This window comes from Zingiber officinale, chromosome 2B, assembly GCF_018446385.1.
Source record: "Zingiber officinale cultivar Zhangliang chromosome 2B, Zo_v1.1, whole genome shotgun sequence".
Taxonomy (NCBI): Eukaryota; Viridiplantae; Streptophyta; class Magnoliopsida; order Zingiberales; family Zingiberaceae; genus Zingiber; species Zingiber officinale.
In genome coordinates this window covers 111,257,185-111,277,556 of record NC_055989.1, presented here as the reverse complement: position 1 = coordinate 111,277,556, position 20,372 = coordinate 111,257,185, and the positions used below count along the sequence as shown (strand labels likewise).

The 20,372-nt window shown below is 42.7% G+C and overlaps 1 protein-coding gene and 2 long non-coding RNA genes across 3 annotated transcripts; all 3 read left to right on the top strand.

Annotated features, from left to right (window-relative positions):
• The first annotated feature begins 14,230 nt into the window (after nt 1–14,230).
• LOC122049423 (serine racemase-like) lies at nt 14,231–15,290 on the top strand. The gene is made up of 4 exons (XM_042610807.1): nt 14,231–14,240; nt 14,539–14,719; nt 14,814–14,900; nt 15,008–15,290. Exons 2-4 carry the CDS (start codon nt 14,544–14,546, stop codon nt 15,255–15,257), a joined length of 513 nt encoding a protein of 170 aa, XP_042466741.1. The 5' UTR covers nt 14,231–14,240; nt 14,539–14,543; the 3' UTR covers nt 15,258–15,290.
• A 1,730-nt stretch (nt 15,291–17,020) lies between these two features.
• On the top strand, nt 17,021–17,441 carry LOC122049422. The gene is made up of 3 exons (XR_006130952.1): nt 17,021–17,054; nt 17,166–17,282; nt 17,413–17,441. It is a non-coding gene; the product is annotated as an uncharacterized LOC122049422 (long non-coding RNA).
• LOC122049421 lies at nt 17,441–18,701 on the top strand. Its single transcript, XR_006130951.1, has 3 exons — nt 17,441–17,577; nt 17,708–17,763; nt 18,655–18,701. It is a non-coding gene; the product is annotated as an uncharacterized LOC122049421 (long non-coding RNA).
• The last annotated feature ends 1,671 nt before the right edge of the window (nt 18,702–20,372 follow it).

Here is a 20,372-nt window from a genome sequence, read left to right as displayed (position 1 = left end):
CTAGCACTAATCATGCATATAGTCTCCTGATAAAAATAAAGATAAATGCAAACCGAAGTAGACAGGAGAGAATCTGTACTAACCAGGACCCGGTATAAGGACAAACAGTCCGAAAGGTATAGAAGACCTGTATGCATGTCAAACATAGGTATCCAAACAATATGCAGCATATAAATACAGCAAACACAATCACAAATAATAAATGCATCATGCATATGATGCCAATGTCATGGTCACCCCTGACGCCAGTCAGCCAACTCATAACAAAAGTGGGACCGAGTGGGTAGAGCTGTGACAACCGTGCACTCTGCATCACTACCCCTGATGAGTGACCGAGTGGACGGGATGCTGTCGGAGTACACACGTACTCCTACCCCAAATCATAAATGGGGGAGCGAAATGCTCTCATCTCCCGGTACGCTATGACGGGGAGGGATCTCTAACGTGCTACACGCTGCGTCACACTACCCATGAGAGGACCAACGGAGCAGGAAAAGAGCTGACGTGCTACCACGTAGTCACGCTACCCATGAGCGTCACAACGGAGCACCGAACAGTGATGAAACTGGCAATGTGCTCAACAATAATGGAGCAATCTATCGCACAGCATGCGATCATGCAAATGGTGCATGTCACTAAGCATGGTAATATACTAAACCAACCTCTGGACATATAACAATGGGCACCATAGTGAATAAATCATATCAAGATATACTGATCAATAAGGTATCAAACCTAGGTCCTGAACATGTGAAATATGGTTATATCACTACCCATGAGCATGAAAAATCAGGTACGAGATCAATACGAGATGCAAACAAACAACCAATCAAACAGGTAACATGTATTGGGCAGTGATTAACCGAAACAAATAAGAAACACAATTAATACAACATGTTAATTTCATTACTAAGCATATCAAAGACAATAAGTCAAAAGTACCCGCCTCCGAAAATAGAAAGGTCCAATCTGACTCCGAGATACTCGTCTCGCGTCAAAGTCCTGTGTTAAATCGCACAGTTTAGCTAATTTAATTATAAACAAATAGCTAAACTAATTTCTAATCCACTGACCAGTTAGGGTTAGTTTCATTAACCCCAACTACACCGTTATACAACTTCTAAACCTAAATAAATAATTATTGCTAACACAACTAGCAATAATCTAACACAAAGATCAAAACCATAAACCTTACCTCAATTCAACCGCTGCTGGAAGTCACAAAGTTGTTGCCCAATTAGGATTGTTTACAGCCAGCAAAGATAAATTGCTGCTGGAACAAAACGAACAAACCAAAACAGTAATTAATCCACATTCTTAAACATACAGAATTTCCAACCAAGCTACACCTCACCGTGGATTTGACCAAGGCAGAAAGCACTAGGGCAGTGGCGTCGGCTGGCACAAAAGTAGTGGCAACCGGCGCTAGGGCAGAAGCGATCGGGAAACTAGGGCTTGACTGTCGGCTATGCTCGGGCTCGAGGGCAGAGGAAAGGGTGACTGGCACTCTCCGTTCGACGGCGGCAGAGGCAAGGAAGTGGCGTCGCTGGAGTCGGGTGTCGCGGGCTGAGGCTAGGGCACCGGCTATCGGCGCTGCTCCGTACGTCACCGGCGGCTAGGGCACGGTTTGCGGCGGTGCTACTCAGGTCGGCGGCGCTGGAAAGGGGCAGAGGGAAAAAGGCTTCGGCGTGAGAGGAAAAGAGAGGAAATGAAGCAGAATAAAAGGAGAAGAAGGGCGCGGGCGGTTAGGGCAAGGAGAGGCACGACTCGGTGTCGGGGAGAAGAAGTGAACGACGACAACAAAAACGAAGAAAAAATAAATAAATAAAGAAAAAGGAATTAATAAATTCAACTTTTCCTCATTTAAATAGGGTAACCAAAACAGGCTTTTCCGGATCCCATTTTTGTCCCCGTTAACTCGTTCATACGAACTCCGAAAAATTTCCGAAAAATATCCAAAAATTCTGGAAAATTCCCTTATTAATATTCGCCTATTTCCGATATTTTACATTCTCCCCCACTAAATGAAAATTTGGTCCCCAAATTTCGTTATCTACCATCAACAAGTACTAACAACAGATATAGAAAGTATAAATGCTGAACGGTAAACTGAATCACATACCTCACGTAAAAAGATGGGGATATCGAGCTCGGATAGTATCCTCGAGCTCCCAGGTAGCCTCCTCGTCTGAATGATGCTGCCATCCGACTTTAACCAGCCGGATAGTCTTGTTCCACAACTGACGCTCTTTCCGGTCGAGAATCCGTACCGAAACCTCCTCATAAGTAATGTCAGGCTGAACTGGAACTAGAATATCTGCCAGCACATGCGTCGGGTCGGGCACGTATCTCCTCAGCATCGATACGTGAAATACATCGTGGACGCCTGCCAGGGACGGTGGTAGTGCTAACCGGTAAGCTACCGCTCCGATCCTCTCTAAGATCTCGAAAGGGCCAATATACCGCGGAGCTAGCTTACCTCTGAGGCCAAATCTCTTCACCCCTTTCGTGGGTGAAACTCATGATACATGGTCGCCATGAGAACTCTAGTGGTGCGTCTCGATCGGCATAATTCTTTTGGCGGTCCTGGGCCTCTGACATCCTCCGTCTGATAGTACGGACCAACTCTGCATCCTACTGAACTCTATGAGGTCCCAACAACTGGGCCTCTCCAACCTCATCCCAGAGGACGGGTGTCCGACAAGGTCTACCATACAACGCCTCAAACGGTGTCATCTGGATAGCCGAATGGAAGCTGTTGTTGTAAGCAAACTCTACTAACGGTAGATGGTCCTCCCAACTGCCTCCGAAATCCATAACACATGACCTCAGCAGATCCTCTAAAGTGTGAATGGTCCGCTCTGACTGTCCATCTGTCTGTGGATGGAAAGCTGTACTAAAACGGAGCTGTGTGCCCAAGGCCTGCTGCAGACTCTGCCAGAAACGAGACGTGAACCGTGGATCTCTATCCGAAATGATACTCAATGGGACACCATGTAGTCTGATAATCTCCCGATAATACAGATCTGCCAATCGATCCATGGGATCAGTCCTCCGAATCGCTATGGACGAGTACAAATCCATTCGTATGACTGCATGCTGTGTGATGTGATCTCGGGACCCACATCTGAAACACCGAATGTCGCTGGCGGTTTGTTTCCGGTTCTGCTGTGGAGATCAGAAACGTCCTGAAGAAGACTGCCCTGATTTCTGAGGTCTATGAGATACCCCAGAAGTACCCTGATCTGACCGACTGCGCCTGCTCTGCTGTGGTGTAGCCTGTGACTGCTGGATCTGTCCAGATCTCTAACTCCGCTGCTTCCTTTTCCTATCCGGAAAAACTCTCTGCTGAGCTGACTCAATAATGAGGGCTCTGTCCAACATCTCCGCATAAGATGTGATACCAAGACCGACAAGTCTTAGTTGCAAATGTCCATCCAGCCCCTGAATGAACTGCTGCATACGCAAACTGTCCTCAATAACAAGCTCTGGACAAAATCTGGCCAATCTGTCAAACTCTGTACTATACTCTGTCACCGATCGATTGTTCTGTCGCAAACTCAGAAAATCCTGCCGGCGAGCTATCTGATAAGCTCGTGGAAAGAAACGGCTCTCAAAAGCCTCTCTGAATCTGGCCCAAGTGATGTTCTGCTCACCGATGATGGAATGCTGAGTAATCCACCAGGTGTCGATCGCGTCCTGTAAATGAAAAGCAGCCAGCTCTGCCTTATCCCACTCAGAGCAAGCCATATAGAAGAAGGTCCGCTCCATAGTCTCAATCCAAGACAAGGCCACACTCGGATCGCGGTCTCCTCGGAAGAGTGTAAATCGACTCTTCATCGACTCTGCCAATACTGGAATCCTGGCTCGTGCCGCAAAAATGTCAGTGAGAAGTGTCGGAACAGCTGTCGGGACTGGCGGAAACACTGGAGCTGGTGCTACAGGTGGTACTGGTGCATAAACCGGAGGAGGTACTCCCGGTGCTGCTGGGTAAACTGGAGCATATACCGTCGGTGGCACTGTAGGGTGAACATAGGTGGTCGGTATCCCTAGTGCAGGTGCTGCTGGGTACACTGTATGTACTGAGGGCACAGGGCTGCTGGTGCCGGATACACGGTGGGTCCAGGTGGCGGTGGTGCCGGGTACACCGTAGGCTGCACTGGAGCAGGTGTCGGGTATGCCAATGGTACCCCTGGTGGTACCGGAAATACAGTAGAAGTAGATACTGTCGGTACAGCTGAGGTAGGTACCTCTAAACGAGCCATCGGGGTCTGAGAGCCCGACGCGCCCGCAGCAAGCTGAGTCTGTCCCTGGCTGAGATTTATCAGAGCAGGTATACGATACTTGCTATGCGTTCTGGATTTTGAGATTTATCTGATACCAATTTATTTGGTATCAGAGCTCAGATTACGAGTCTTATTTCCAGTGTTTCGGATTTCGTGATTTGGTTTTCTCGATGTGACTTTTCAGATTTTGGGACCTGGCAGCGGCAGGACATCTCTAAGCTATAGGAGGTATGTTGGTATTTTGTTATCCTACCTTTTCGTTAGTATATGCACCGTTGACTATTATAGTTTATGACATGTTTTAGCACTCTTTACTAGTACCTGTCTAGTTGAGATAGTAGATATTTTATGTATTAGGTAAAACCCTGATGATGATCGACCTTGATAGAGATTAAGGGTTACAGTTTCTGGTGATTTATCATATCATACACCAGTAGTTTTTAGCTTATGTTATTACTAGTTGGTTAGCAGATTGAGGCACATACTAGCCTCTGCTTTTATTAGCTGAGTAGTGGATAGTATCTATATCTTTATGTTGATCTAGCCAGTAGTATACCATGTTATCTTAGTTAATTTCATCCGTAGATAATTGGTTACTCTTGTTAGATTGGTCAGTAGAAGTCTGATTTATGCTTGTTGATTTGGGTAGTCGTATATTGATATACCTTAGTTGCTTGTGGAGAATTAAGGTATTCTTGATTAATTAGTAGATGACTGATTTAGTTTTGTTAGTTTGATCAGTAGAGGACAGTCATATTCTATTTTTAGAGGTTCGAATCTTTCGATTATTTGTGCTTAGTTAGATATCTATAGCACATTTAAGTACATGACTTGAACTGATGTGGAAAGGACTGAAATAATAGTATATCGTTGTCGGCTCGACCAGTTTTAGAGGACCGATGTATCCAATTTCATGAAGATTTTGACCATGGACTGTATATACCTGGTTGGATGACTTAGAAGGTGCATTGGGGTTTGTGACCCCGCTGATGTAAGGAAGTGTAGAGCTAATTGCTTAACACTTATGAGATACAATCGTTACTAGTGTATAACTTGGAGAGTACATTTGGGTTTATGATGTTAAAATTTTCCCCATTAGATATAGTCTTAGTAGGATACGACATTGACTTGCAATGTTATACCATGGCGTGTATATCTCTTTTGTCTGCTACTAGTTCCGTTGAACCTAGAGTAGGGTTGTTACTGGATGATTAGGCTGCTTTATTTTGGGTTGTCTATGATTGATGTATTCCTGCTTGATACATATGCAGGATTTTTGTTTAGGTATGCCCGTAACCCATGAGTGTTGGTAGCATAGGGTTGGTCTCTTTGATTGAGCTAGTATGCTGATTTTGCATGTTTAGGTTGCATGTATATTATGATTGTTAAGTGTTGTAGGAATCTTGTGGTTGACTGTCCATTTGCAAGTAGTATATGTATACATGTTCTGTTATGGTTTGTAGGTTCCTTGTGGATCATAACTATGTAGTTTGGTGTATGTATCTGAATGTATTATGGAAAGTATCTTGTCAATTTAATCTATGTTGTGGGATGTGCACATGAGTTTAGGTATTTTGCTTGATGTATCTTGTCGATTTAATCAGAGATGTGCTATGTGCAGATGTGTTCGGTGTAAGATTCGAGGTAATTTATGGATTATTTTTGATTTATGGATACACTTGGGTCTATTAGACTCTATTGGAAGTATTAAGTGATTATACTCAATTGGTATGTGTTGTGAGTATTATTGGAGGTGTATTGATGATTCTACTTATGTTGAATGCAGGATGTGGAGTGTCTGCATTATGCCATTTGTTGGATTACCCTGTCAACTAATTTTCTTATCAGTGGGTGACTCACTACGATGTTGATAGAGTTGACGATGAGTTTGATTTGATTACTGGATTGTGATACCCTAGGCTACCCACAGTGATTTGTGGTAGAGCGACCCCATGTAGTCTCTGGCTAGATAGTTGGGTGCCTTGGGCACTTAGGTTTGTTTGTGGTAGAGCGTAGCTCCCACATATTATTGTTTGTTGTGGTGGAGCGTTGCTCCCACGTATTTCGGATTTCTTGTAGAGGAGCATTGCTCCCATATTTATGGTAGATTCATATTTTGGATTATTTATGGTGGAGCGTTGCTCCCACATATGGAGGATTTCTTGTGGTGGAGCGTTGCTCCCACATATGTGGTATTTTGTGTGATGGAGCGTTGCTCTCACACTAGAGGATCTATTCTTTGGTGATTTATATCGTTGGTGATCAGATCTATTTATTGTTGAGGATCTTATGGTTAGGAATGTCTGTGATACAGACATTATGTGTCTTGGTTTTACCATTATGGCTTGCGGTGCCCTAGATGTTAGCATGGACTCGATGATTTGGGTATCCCTAGGATGTTTGGATTGGTTTCCATTGTCTTTGTTGACGATGTGGTGATCTATTTCTGATTCGAGGTGAGTCACGTACACCACCTTCGCATAGTTCTAGAGTTGTTTCGACAAGAACATCTATATGTGAAGATCAGTAGTGCGTATTTTGGTTGTCTTCTGTGAGATGTTTGAGACACACGGTCACCAGTAGGAGTATACCGTGGTTACACAGGAGATAGAGGATGTTACCGTTGGGAGTAAATGGAGTCTATAGAAGAGGCTCGCAACTTCCTTGTTTGGCCGATATTTCCGGAGACGCGTTGAGGATTTCTCACGGATTGCTATGCTATTTACACGCCTGACCAGGAAAGGCATGAAGTTCACTTAGACTGAGGATTGCAAGACCAGATTCTAGGAGCTGAAGCGGAGACTAGTGTCGGTTCTGATTTTTGGTTTTTACCTTCTGGAGAGGATGGATTTGTCCTCTATACCAACGCGTCTCTACAGGGTATGGGTGTTGTTCAGATGCAGCACGGTAGAGTATTCTCATATGCTTCTCGATAGTTGAAGGAGCATGAGAAGAACTACCCAGTTCATGATCTGGAGCTAGCCGCCATCATCTTTTCTTTGAAGATTTGGCGACATCGTTAGTACGGCATTACATTTGAATTCTCATTGACTATAAGAGTCTCAAGTATCTGTTCACTCAGAAGGAACTCAATCTCCGACAGAGGAGATGGATGGAGTTCTCGAAGGATTACGATTGTACCATTAGCTACCACTTTGGGAAAGCTAATATGGTTACCGATGCACTCAGCAGGAAGTCCAGAGGGATTTTAGCTTGCCATCGCGTTGTGGTAACAGACTTGATTTAGGGATTCTCCGAATTGAGCCTTGAGGAGTAGTGATGGACAGAGCAGGGTATTCTGGTACCATGGTTGCTCAGTCGTCGATCAGGACGAGGATCCGAGAGCCCTAGGCTGCTGATTAGTATTTGTAGTTTATTTGCAGCCAGATAGCTTCCGGGTAGCAGACCGAGTTCACACGAGACGAGGAGGGTGTTATACACTTCCGAGGCAGATTATGCGTACTTCAGTCTCATCCGGTCTTATAGGAGTTACTTCCAGAGGCTCATCGCTCATGATTTGCTGTCCACCCAGGCGGTACCCGTGTATACCAAGATTTGAGGTGTTTCTATTGGTGGAACGACATGAAGGAAGACATCGCGGATTTTGTAGCTAGATGTCTTGTCTGTCAGCAGGTGAAGGCAGAGCACTAGATACCTGCCGGATTATTTCAGCAGATTCCTATTCTTGAGTGGGAATGGAACATATTACCATGGATTTTGTGGTGAGTTTGCCGAGGAGACGATGAGGCTATGACACGATTTGGGGTAATCGTTGATTGATTAACCAAATCGGCGCACTTCTTGGCGATTCGGAAGTCGGATTCCCTGGATCGATTGGCAGATCTGTATTACTGGGAGATCATCATATTATATGGTGTCCCTTTGACTATCATTTCGGATAGAGACCCTCGGTTTACGTCTCGATTCTAGCAGAGTCTGCAGCAGGCCTTGGGCATTCAGTTCTGTTTTAGTACAACTTTCCATCCGCAGACAGATGGACAAACAAAGTGGACCATACAGACTCTAGAGGATTTGCTGAGGTCACGTGTATTGGATTTTGAGGCAGTTGGGAGGACCATTTTCCATTGGTAGAATTCGCCTACAACAACGGTTTGCTTTTGGCTATCCAAAGGCCACCGTTGAAGCGTTGTATGGTAGGCTCTGTCGAACACCCAACCTCTGGATGAGGTTGGGGAGGCCCAGTTGTTGGGACCTCATAGAGCTCAGTATGAGGTAGAGTTGGTCCGTACTATTGGACGGAGAGTGTCAGAGGCACAGGACTACCAAAAGAGGGTTATGCTGACCGGAGTCGGAGACTCTTGGAGTTCTCCATTTGCGACCATGTATTTCTGCGAGTTTCACCCACGAAAGGGGTGAAGAGATTGGCCTCAGAGGTAAGCCAGCTCCGCGATACATTGGCCCTTTCGAGATCTTGGAGAGGATCGGAGCGGTAACTTACCGACTGGCACTACCACCGTCCCTGTCAGGCGTCCACGATGTATTCCACGTATTTATGCTGCGGAGATATGTGCCTGACCCGACGCATGTGCTAGCAGATATTCTAGTTCCAGTTCAGCCTGACATTTCTTATGAGGGGTTTCGGTACAGATTCTAGACCGGAAAGAGCGTCAGTTGCGGAACAAGACTATCCGGCTGGTTAAAGTCGGATGACAGCATCATATGGACGAGGAGGCTACTTGGGAGCTCGAGGATACTATTCGAGTCAGATACCCCCATATGTTCACATGAGGTATGTGGTTAAATTTACCGTTCAGAATCTATACTCTTTGCCTGTTGTTAGTATTTGCTGATGGTAGATAAGGAAATTTGGAGGACCAAATTTTTATTAGAGGGGGAGAATGTAAAATACTGAAAAAATGGTGAATATTAATAAGGGAATTTTCTGGAATTTTTAGAAATTTTCTGGAAATTTTTCGGAGACCGTATGGATGAATTTATGGGGATAAAAATGGGGCTCAGGAAAGCCTGTTTAGGCTACCCCATTTTAACGAGGAAAAGTTGAAATTTTGTTTTTATTTTTCTTTTTATTTTCTTTCTTTTTCTCCTTTTCCTCTCTTCCCATTGCCGTTTCCTTTCCCCGCATGCCCGCGCCCCCTTTCCTCAACCGACCCATGCCCTACGGTGCCGACGCCGCCCACCGACGCGTCGCCGCCGCCCTTCCCCGCCGGTTCTCCTCCTCCGGTATAAAAGCTGTGGCTGAGGGTTTTTGCAACCCTTCCTTCTCTTCCCCTTCTTGTGCTGAGCCCTAGAGTTTTGCCGCCGGCGAGACCTTTGAGCCACCATTGACCAATTATTCCCTTCCTTCTCCTCTTCCTCCATCTCGAGTGACCTAGCCGACTTCTTCCTTCCCGACGCCTTCTCTGCCCAAAGCCGAACGCCTCTTCCATCTGCTGATATCCGGTTCTTCTTTGATCAACGACGTCGTCGGCTATCGTCGGAGCTGCGAAGCCCTTCTATCGCGGAGATCATGCCCTAGCCTCTCTGCAACGATTTGGCAGCACAACGGCCACCTTCTGTGCCCTAGCCGCAGTCGCCATGCTTTAGATCGTCGGGGATCGGGAGCATGCGTTGATGACAAGGGTAGGTTCTTGAGTTGTTTTCACTTGATCCTCTCTAGCCTGTACCCTAACACTGTCTATGATTGGGTAGCCGATCTTTATAGGGTTTATTGGTGTCTGGAATTGTTGAATCTGCCTTGATCCGACACTGTGGCAGGAAGGTCTCTTTTCACAGCAGATCGGCACACCTATATTGGTTAGGTTTGGATGGTTTAATCATGGTGAAGGTGACAACAAGGCGAGTTAGGTTGTTTGTTTGATCTATGATTTCCACCGACTGATTCCAGTGAGATTTTATTTTTGATCAGTGAGGTGTGCTTGGGCTGTTGGGTAGAGACTAGAAGGTGGTTGCTTGATTAGTGACTTCTTGCTTGATTCGATTGATATCGGTGAGGAAAGATTTCAGCAAGATTCTGTGTTGTGGGTTGCTCTTTGATCCAGCAGCACCTTGGATTTGACAGGACCTCCTTCAGGCAGTACACGTTTTGGCTGAGCTTAAGGTATGGTTTATGTATCGAATTATGGATAAATTGGATTACTAGATGGTTAGATTTATTAGGGTTTTACCCTAATTGAGCCTCAAGGATTTTTATTTGGTTATGCATTTAAGTGTAGTTAAATAAAATATTTATTTATTGAACACAAGACTTTGACGCAAGACGAATATCTCGATGTCGTATTTGGACCGGATTGGACTTTTCGATTGAAGGCGGGTACCTTGACTTATCTTTTTGATATGTCTTGTTGATATGTCTAGTAGGTTATAGCCTTTAGTAATAATTATGTTCGTCCTTATTTCGGTACGTCACTACCGGATACTCGTTACATGCTTGTTTGCTCACCTGTTATGCATTTTATGCTAGTATCCATATGATTATATATATGCTCAGTGAGGTAGTGACATACCATGCTTGTTATGTTCAGGACTTAGGTTTTTGATATCCTATCTGACCTGTGTACTTTAGTTCTTCGTATTTGACCATCGATACTACGATACTCATGTTATATATATGGATATGGTTATGCTGATCAGTTTATTGCTATGCTTAGTGTCATGCATCATGATTGCATGCTGCGCGATTGTCGGCTCCACTATGGTAGAGCACATCGCCAGTTACATATACTGCACACACCACCACTCATGGATTAGTGGTATATCAGACAGGTGTGTGGCGGTTCTGCTGTTTGGCTCCGTTGGTCTGAGGACTCAGCGTGGTAGCCGGCAGACAGTTCCGCTCTGTTTGGCTCCGCTGGCATTTAGTGTAGCAGCGTAGTAGCCGGCAGACGGTGGACTCTGTTTGGCTCCGTTGGTCAGGTGACTCAGCGTGGTAGCCGAGATACCTCCCCGTTATCGTATACCGGGAGATGAGAGCATTGAGCTCCCCCATTTATGATTTGGGGTCAGAGGACAGGAGTACTCCGACAGCATCCCTTCCACTCACTCACTCATCAGGTGTAGTGATGGTAGAGTGCACGGTTGTCACAGCCCTACCCACTCGGCCTCACTATTGTGTGTGAGATGACTGACTGCGTCAGGGGTGACCAGGACGCATCATTGGCATCATACGCATTTATGCATTTACTGCTTGTGTTTGCTGCACTTATATGCTGCATTTGGATGGATGCATATGTTTGACATGCATACAGGATTTATGACACTTCCGATCTGACGACCTGATTATTCTGATAGGTGGCCCTGGTGAGTACAGTACTCTTTAGCCTTTCTATCGTAAAGTACTCTTTAGCCTTTTCTATATGCAAAGTAAAGAAATAACACCTAGCACTAATCATGCGTACAGTCTCCTGATAAAAATAAAGATAAATGCAAACCGAAGTAGACAGGAGAGAATCTGTACTAACCAGGACCCGGTATAAGGACAAACAGTCCGAAAGGTATAGAAGACCTGTATGCATGTCAAACATAGGTATCCAAACAATATGCAACATATAAATGCAGCAAACACAATCACAAACAATAAATGCATCATGCATTTGATGCTAATGTCATGGTCACCCCTGACGCCAGTCAGCCAACTCATAACAAAAGTGGGACCGAGTGGGTAGAGCTGTGACAACCGTGCACTCTGCATCACTACCCCTGATGAGTGACCGAGTGGACGGGATGCTGTCGGAGTACACACGTACTCCTACCCCAAATCATAAATGGGGGAGCGAAATGCTCTCATCTCCCGGTACGCTATAACGGGGAGGGATCTCTAACGTGCTACACGCTGCGCCACACTACCCATGAGAGGACCAACGGAGCACCGGAAGAGCCAAACTGACGTGCTACCACGCTGTGTCACGCTACCCATGAGCGTCACAACGGAGCACCGAACAGTGATGAAACTGGTAATGTACTCAATAATAATGAAGCAATCTATCGCACAACATGCGATCATGCAAATGGTGCATGTCACTAAGCATGGTAATATACTAAACCAACCTCTGGACATATAACAATGGGCACCATAGTGAATAAATCATATCAAGATATACTGATCAATAAGGTATCAAACCTAGGTCCTGAACATGTGAAACATGGTTATATCACTACCCATGAGCATGAAAAATTAGGTACGAGATCAATACGAGATGCAAACAAACAACCAATCAAACAGGTAACATGTATTGGGCAGTGATTAATCGAAACAAATAAGAAACACAATTAATGCAACATGATAATTTCATTACTAAGCATATCAAAGACAATAAGTCAAAAGTACCCGCCTCCGAAAATAGAAAGGTCCAATCTGACTCCGAGATACTCGTCTCGTGTCAAAGTCCTGTGTTAAATCGCACAGTTTAGCTAATTTAATTATAAACAAATAGCTAAACTAATTTCTAATCCACTGACCAGTTAGGGTTAGTTTCATTAACCCCAACTACACCGTTATACAACTTCTAAACCTAAATCAATAATTATTGCTAACACAACTAGCAATAATCTAACACAAAGATCAAAACCATAAACCTTACCTCAATTCAACCGCTGCTGGAAGTCACAAAGTTGTTGCCCAATTAGGATTGTTTACAGCCAGCAAAGATAAATTGCTGCTGGAACAAAACGAACAAACCAAAACAGTAATTAATCCACATTCTTAAACATACAGAATTTCCAACCAAGCTACACCTCACCGTGGATTTGACCAAGGCAGAAAGCACTAGGGCAGTGGCGTCGGCTGGCACAAAAGTAGTGGCAACCGGCGCTAGGGCAGAAGCGATAGGGAAACTAGGGCTTGACTGTCGGCTATGCTCGGGCTCGAGGGCAGAGGAAAGGGTGACTGGCACTCTCCGTTCGACGGCGGCAGAGGCAAGGAAGTGGCGTCGCTGGAGTCGGGTGTCGCGGGCTGAGGCTAGGGCACCGGCTATCGGCGCTGCTCTGCGACACCCGACTCTAGTGACGCCACTTCCTTGCCTCTGCCGCCGTCGAACGGAGAGTGCCAATCACCCTTTCCTCTGCCCCCGAGCCCGAGCACAGCCGACAGTCAAGCCCTAGTTTCCCGATCGCTTCTGCCCTTCCACGGTGAGGTGTAGCTTGGTTGGAAATTCTGTATGTTTAAGAATGTGGATTAATTACTGTTTTGGTTTGTTCGTTTTGTTCCAGCAGCAATTTATCTTTGCTGGCTGTAAACAATCCTAATTAGGCAACAACTTTGTGACTTCCAGCAGCGGTTGAATTGAGGTAAGGTTCACTACAACCAAAACCCTCATAGACATCAGTGGAACAACAACGGTTTTAAGCAAAAACCGATGTCTTTGAGTATTTTACACCGATTTTTTCAAAAACCGGTGTCTATGAGCGCAGATTTTAGCTCATAGACATCGATTTTTTAGGCGATGTCTATGAGCGCCTTTTTTTTCGTTAATAGACACCGATTTTAACTGCGGTTTTTAAAATCCGGTGTTAATGAACCAAAATAAAATATTTTAATATTCCCACAGCCAAAATTTGCTCCCTCCAAACCTAAATCTATATCGCGCCCCTTCCTCACGCGACCATCTCTCTCGTCTAAACCTAAACCTAAACCTCCGACCATCTCTCTCAACCTCATCTGCCTCTTCTCCTTCCTAGATTGACGCCCTTGCTTCTCCGTCCGCGTTGTGAAACCTCGGCCACGTTGCTCGCAGTCTCGCTTGTTTTTTTTGTTGGTCCAGTCCGCGGAAGAAGAAAAAAAAAAGCCGCGTCGCATCAAAAAAAGCACCGCCCGCGAGCGAGCTCCTCTCCGCGAGCCACCGCCCTCTCCACGAGCGAGCTCCTCTTCGCGACCAGCCACCTTCCTCGCCGCGAGCCACCGCACCTTCCTCGCCGCGAAACCTCCTCCGACGCTGGACTTCACGCCGGAGAACCACGATCGTTGTTTATCTCTTAGAGGTCGACTGCTCCTCTCTCTTTTCTATGTTCTCCATTTCGTCTCTCGGTTTTCGTTATATCAGCTCCGGATCAATTTGGTAGGCAGGTTACTTGTGGAAATGCCTGAATGAGATTTTTTTTTTGGTTACATGCTTTTCTACGGTAGATTTCTGTCATCGTTGACTAGTTTTTTTGTGTGTGGATTAGGATTTCTCACCACTTGTTTAAATTCATCGGTATAGTTGGAAAAAGTGCAATTTTTACCATTAACTATATAGATACGTGCAAAACATACTGAAGCATTTGTTGCTATGGATAGGTCTAATGGACAATGGGAAACAAGTGAAAAACGATAACTATGCTGTTGATATTGCTTCCATAAGGGAGGCGAGAGTCTGTATTGCTCCATATATTCATGAAACTCCAGTGCTTACCTCGAAGTCTTTAGATTCTATAGCTTCCAAACGGTTGTATTTCAAGTGTGAATGCTTTCAAAAAGGGTAGAGATCCTATCTTGAATAAGGCAATTATCTCGAACAATTTATGAAGAATCAGAATATTTAGTAGTTAGCAACTTTATCAATTTTATTTCAGAGGAGCCTTTAAGATTAGGGGAGCTTCAAATGCTATATTCTCCCTTTCTGATGATCAAGCTGCCAAAGGCGTTTTGACACACAGCAGGTTATCTCCATATAATTTCAAACAATAATGTGATTTATTTTTAGTATGCCTTTGTTTTTTGTTATTCTTGTTTTTTCTTAGGTCGGTAATATAGTTTTTTATTGCAGTGGTAACCATGCTGCAGCAGTGGCTTTGGCTGCAAAGCTCCGTGGAATCCCAGCATATGTTGTCATACCGAAAAATGCTCCAAAATGCAAGGTTGAGAATGTCAGGCGGTATGGTGGTCAAATCTTCTGGAGTGAATCAACGATCCAATCAAGAGAGAGTATTACTGAGAAAGTTCAGCAAGATACTGGTGCAATTTTGGTTCATCCTTTCAACAATAGATTCACCATCAGGTTTTGTATTTGTCATTGACCACTTGATCTAATCTCCATTGTAACTTTGGTGTCACATTTTGTACATTGTATTTTGTACTTTGTACATGGTAAAAAGTCAAACTCTTTGATTACCTCCTTAATGTCTCCTATTACTGATATTTCAAGCCTCGTTGTGTCCATTACTATTACTATGAAGAAATTGAAAGGAAAGAACTACGCTTTGCGTGCTGCAATAGTTTGAGTTTGGTTTGTGGTTCATGATGTAATCGACGATCTCTTCCAATTAAGATAAGACATTGGGATAGTTACTCACATTGGTTGACTTTAGATTTTTGAGTTGACTGTAGTATTTTATAAATCACTTCAATTGTCAAGGTCATTTAGAATAGTTCTGACAAGGTCTTCACTATTATGTACCTTCATATTGTTTGCTCTGAGTTAAAGCTAGTGAATGCTCAGATTTTGGGAGCCCCTTCCATTCTACTCCCGTCAGATGTGTAGATGCGGAGGATGTTGGCATTTACCATAGTGGCACAAGTTGGTGTTGTCCTAGATCAAATAATTCGGGGGAACTATTGACTAACACCATCAAACATATTTAAATTGATTATAATTGAATTATAATATGCTTCATTTCTGTGTTACTAGTATGTTCCAATTTACCTCTAGAAGTTTGTGAACTTTGTTTGATTATTTATTGTCTGCTATCTATATATTGTATTGCCATTTCTTTTTGGAGAAGTGTGCTTCAATTTTTTTCCCCCTGATGAAATCATCATTGTATTTGTACCTTCCTATATGCATTCCTGAACAAATGGTTTAGAATTTAAGCTTGTGCTATCTGTAAATATTCAGTTTTTTGCTGCTAAATTGTGTTCGAAGTTAACACTTTTATCATGTGTATTTCTATACACAGGAAAAACATAATCAGGAATTTCACTGGTAGCTAAGATCTGTTATTTTGACAATGAGGTTAGTACTAGTAATGCGTGATATTTACCTTTTCTTTTGTCTTGGCCTTGCTAGATGTTGTCTGTTTAAACAAAATTTCAAAAAATTGTTTTCGTAAATTAGTTGACGCTATTGCAACTGGCCTGAAAATTCACAAATTCCATAGTTCAGGACCTTTTAGCTTTTCTTTGGGAGTTATCAGTAACATCAAGAAATTAAATGAAGCGAAAGCGGTTTCTTTACGAGTTATCAGTCATGTTTCACGAGGAAGCATGGTTTTATAAATTCTCAGTTTATATCTTAAAGATTAATCATTTTTCAGTTTCTGGAATGTCTGGGGCTGCAAGTGAGAAATTGTCCTGATAATTTCATACTTCAGATCCTTGAATGGCTTATCTTTTTCATTTCAAAGGAATTATGCTACTCCATCTTGTCCTGCATTAGCATCATTTTCTCATATGACTGACAGTTACATCTGCTTTGACTTCGTTGTCAGTGGTTTATCAAGAGGCAAAAGAGAACTCTTTTTGAAGTTCTTGAGAAGGTGAAAGCCGGTAAAACCAGAAAGTTCATACCTAAATTGGAGCACTCTTTCGACGTGCATGGTATCCGGAATAGATGAATTACTGTAACTCTGTGATCCATTGTGGTTTTCGCAGAGTTGATGATTCTCGACTTCATCTCCTTGCTGTTGACATTTAGTCAGGACCAGATCGCGAAAATCTGCGTGCCAAAGGTAATTGCAGATTCTATGCTGCCATGTCGCCCTGATGCAGAGTCAACTGGCAGAAATAAAAGGCGGCTGCTCGCGCTGGTGCTGACGGAGTCACACCTGAAGCGCAAGATTTTAGCTGCTGGTGATTCAGTGGTTGAATGCCCCCCAGTGAGTAGTGCACAGCAACTTCCAATTCTCTGATTGTTTGGTTGAAAATAATCTATTGTAAACAAAATCTAAGAAGCTTTCACTAAAATGTTCAGTTGCGATCACTTGTAGGAAAAGGAGCAACTGATTACTGCCACAGGCTTGCACCAGTTGCACATTCTGATCTTCTTTTTGGCTGAGTTTCATGTGGTAAATAGTGCTCTTATAATGGTCCTTGGAAGAGCAAAGGTGAATCTGCAGTGACAGAGTAGTGGATTACATTATGTATCATTATGAATAATTCCATAGCATTGCCTGAGGATGATTTAGTTTAGCTGTTGCAGTATCCACTTTGCATTGATAATCTTCTCTTGGGCAGATACACAGATGGAAGGACTGGGAAACGAATACGACATCGGCTGAGTATGCCTTCACGACTGGTATATATATGTTCACTATTCTTTGTTTTTTTGTCCCAGATTTGCATCCTTGGATCCTAGTTTGAGTGGTAAAAGTGCAGAACCAGTATATCGTGATGCAAAAGGTTTGAGTTCTCTGACACAGCATTGAATTTGAAATTTTTTCATGTACATTTGGAAGCCCAGATTCTATCAGTTTTGTAGTTTTATATTTGCATGTTTCTGACTGCTGAGTGACTGAATTATTTTCTGCAGGGAAAGCTATTTCAAAGGAAGAGCTACTGAAACCAAAGGAGGAAGAGAAACCAAAGGTATTTTTCACACACTTCATCTTTGATTTGGTGGTCATGTTTACCATACGTGTCAGTTAATTCCCAAGAGCTATATTTTTTTGTTTCACTTTTATTGTTAGCTATATGAGCACAACATGCTATGCTTTTGATTTATTATTACAGCTATTTATCAGAAAGGAGAATTATTGGTACACTTTTGATTGTTTAATTATAGGCTCTCTTAGTTGGAAGCAAGTGTAGTGCTGATTGTGTAGGAGTGATTTGTAACCCTTATTATTATTTATTAGTTTTTGCACAATTTTTTATGTTGGATCCATTGCTGTCTAGTTGATTTTTATTTGCTCTTTTTGTTTCTTTAAGTTCACTTCCATTTGCAATCTCTTCATATATTAGTGACTAATGGTTGGTTGCTGTTCCTGGATTTGTTATAGCGCTATTGGTTGTTTCTACTAAAGAAAGTTAACTTTTATCAGGAATATTCTTCTGTGATCTTCCTACACAATTGAGAGACTTTGTAAAACCAAAGTAACTAATTTATTAGGTTGAAATGATAGATAGATGAGTGATCTCAGTCTTGGCATGACTAACATTTTTTTTTTTATGTTCAAAACCTTTCATTTTGTTTTGTATGGTTCTCTCTAAGAGCATGGACCTAGTTATCTTTTGACAGCTGAATATGATTCTTTTACTTCATTTGTAACTGCAAATTCAATTTTCTGATACCTTGTGAATCACTGAAGATCCTTATTGCAAGCATTGAAGTAAGCATTGATGTGGTTGAGATAAATGATGAATAGGTCTCTTTTTAAGCATTCAAATTAGTCATCTTGTTACCTGGTGCTCTTACTACTTTTTCAACTATGATTTTTGGTCTTGATTTACTAATATATTATTTATGTATTTTTACAGTTTACAAATCTCAAGTACTCCAGAGTTGAAATTGATGAAGTGCGGTTCAAGTGGGTTGAATGCATGCTAGATTACATTTGAGACAGTTGTACCTTAATGTGTTAACAGAATGTTATACTTTGATTTTGATATCTATTAGTTAGCTTTTGATGTAAAAAGAATTTTTGGGTATTTTATGGATATTGTTGTAAGAAGATTATTTATATAATTTGTGAATATTTGTGTATTTTATGGATATTATTGAATGAAGAATATTTGTACAATTTGTGAATATTTGTGTATTTTTTTTTGTTATTGTCGGTTTTAAAATCAAATCTGTGCTGTTAGAAAAAATACATATTACATCGGTTTTCCACCGATGTAAAACCGGTGTTATAAAGTAATATTACATCGGTCATTTACCACTGCCAAAACTGGTGTTATTAACATACTATATTACATCGGTTTTACACCGTGTATGAAACGGTGTCGTTAAGTGATACTACACCGGTTAATAACCGATTCGAAAATCGGTGTCGTTAAGTGATACTACACCGGTTTTAACCCGATGTCTAAAATGACAGACTTTTAACATCGGCTTCATAGACATCGGTCGAAAATCAAATAGACACCGGTGGAAAACCGATGTCTATGAGCGATTTTGTTGTAGTGGTTTATGGTTTTGATCTTTGTGTTAGATTATTGCTAGTTGTGTTAGCAATAATTATTGATTTAGGTTTAGAAGTTGTATAACGGTGTAGTTGGGGTTAATGAAACTAACCCTAACTGGTCAGTGGATTAGAAATTAGTTTAGCTATTTGTTTATAATTAAATTAGCTAAACTGTGCGATTTAACACAGGACTTTGACGCGAGACGAGTATCTCGGAGTCAGATTGGACCTTTCTATTTTCGGAGGCGGGTACTTTTGACTTATTGTCTTTGATATGCTTAGTAATGAAATTAACATGTTGCATTAATTGTGTTTCTTATTTGTTTCGGTTAATCACTGCCCAATACATGTTACCTGTTTGATTGGTTGTTTGTTTGCATCTCGTATTGATCTCGTACCTGATTTTTCATGCTCATGGGTAGTGATATAACCATGTTTCACATGTTCAGGACCTAGGTTTGATACCTTATTGATCAGTATATCTTGATATGATTTATTCACTATGGTGCCCATTGTTATATGTCCAGAGGTTGGTTTAGTATATTACCATGCTTAGTGACATGCACCATTTGCATGATCGCATGCTGTGCGATAGATTGCTCCATTATTGTTGAGCACATTGCCAGTTTCATCACTGTTCGGTGCTCCGTTGTGACGCTCATGGGTAGCGTGACACAGCGTGGTAGCACGTCAGTTTGGCTCTTCCGGTGCTCCGTTGGTCCGCTCATGGGTAGTGTGACGCAGCGTGTAGCACGTTAGAGATCCCTCCCCGTCATAGCGTACCGGGAGATGAGAGCATTTCGCTCCCCCATTTATGATTTGGGGTAGGAGTACGTGTGTACTCCGACAGCATCTCGTCCACTCGGTCACTCATCAGGGGTAGTGATGCAGAGTGCACGGTTGTCACAGCTCTACCCACTCGGTCCCACTTTTGTTATGAGTTGGCTGACTGCGTCAGGGGTGACCATGACATTGGCATCATATGCATGATGCATTTATTGTTTGTGATTGTGTTTTCTGCATTTATATGCTGCATATTGTTTGGATACCTATGTTTGACATGCATAC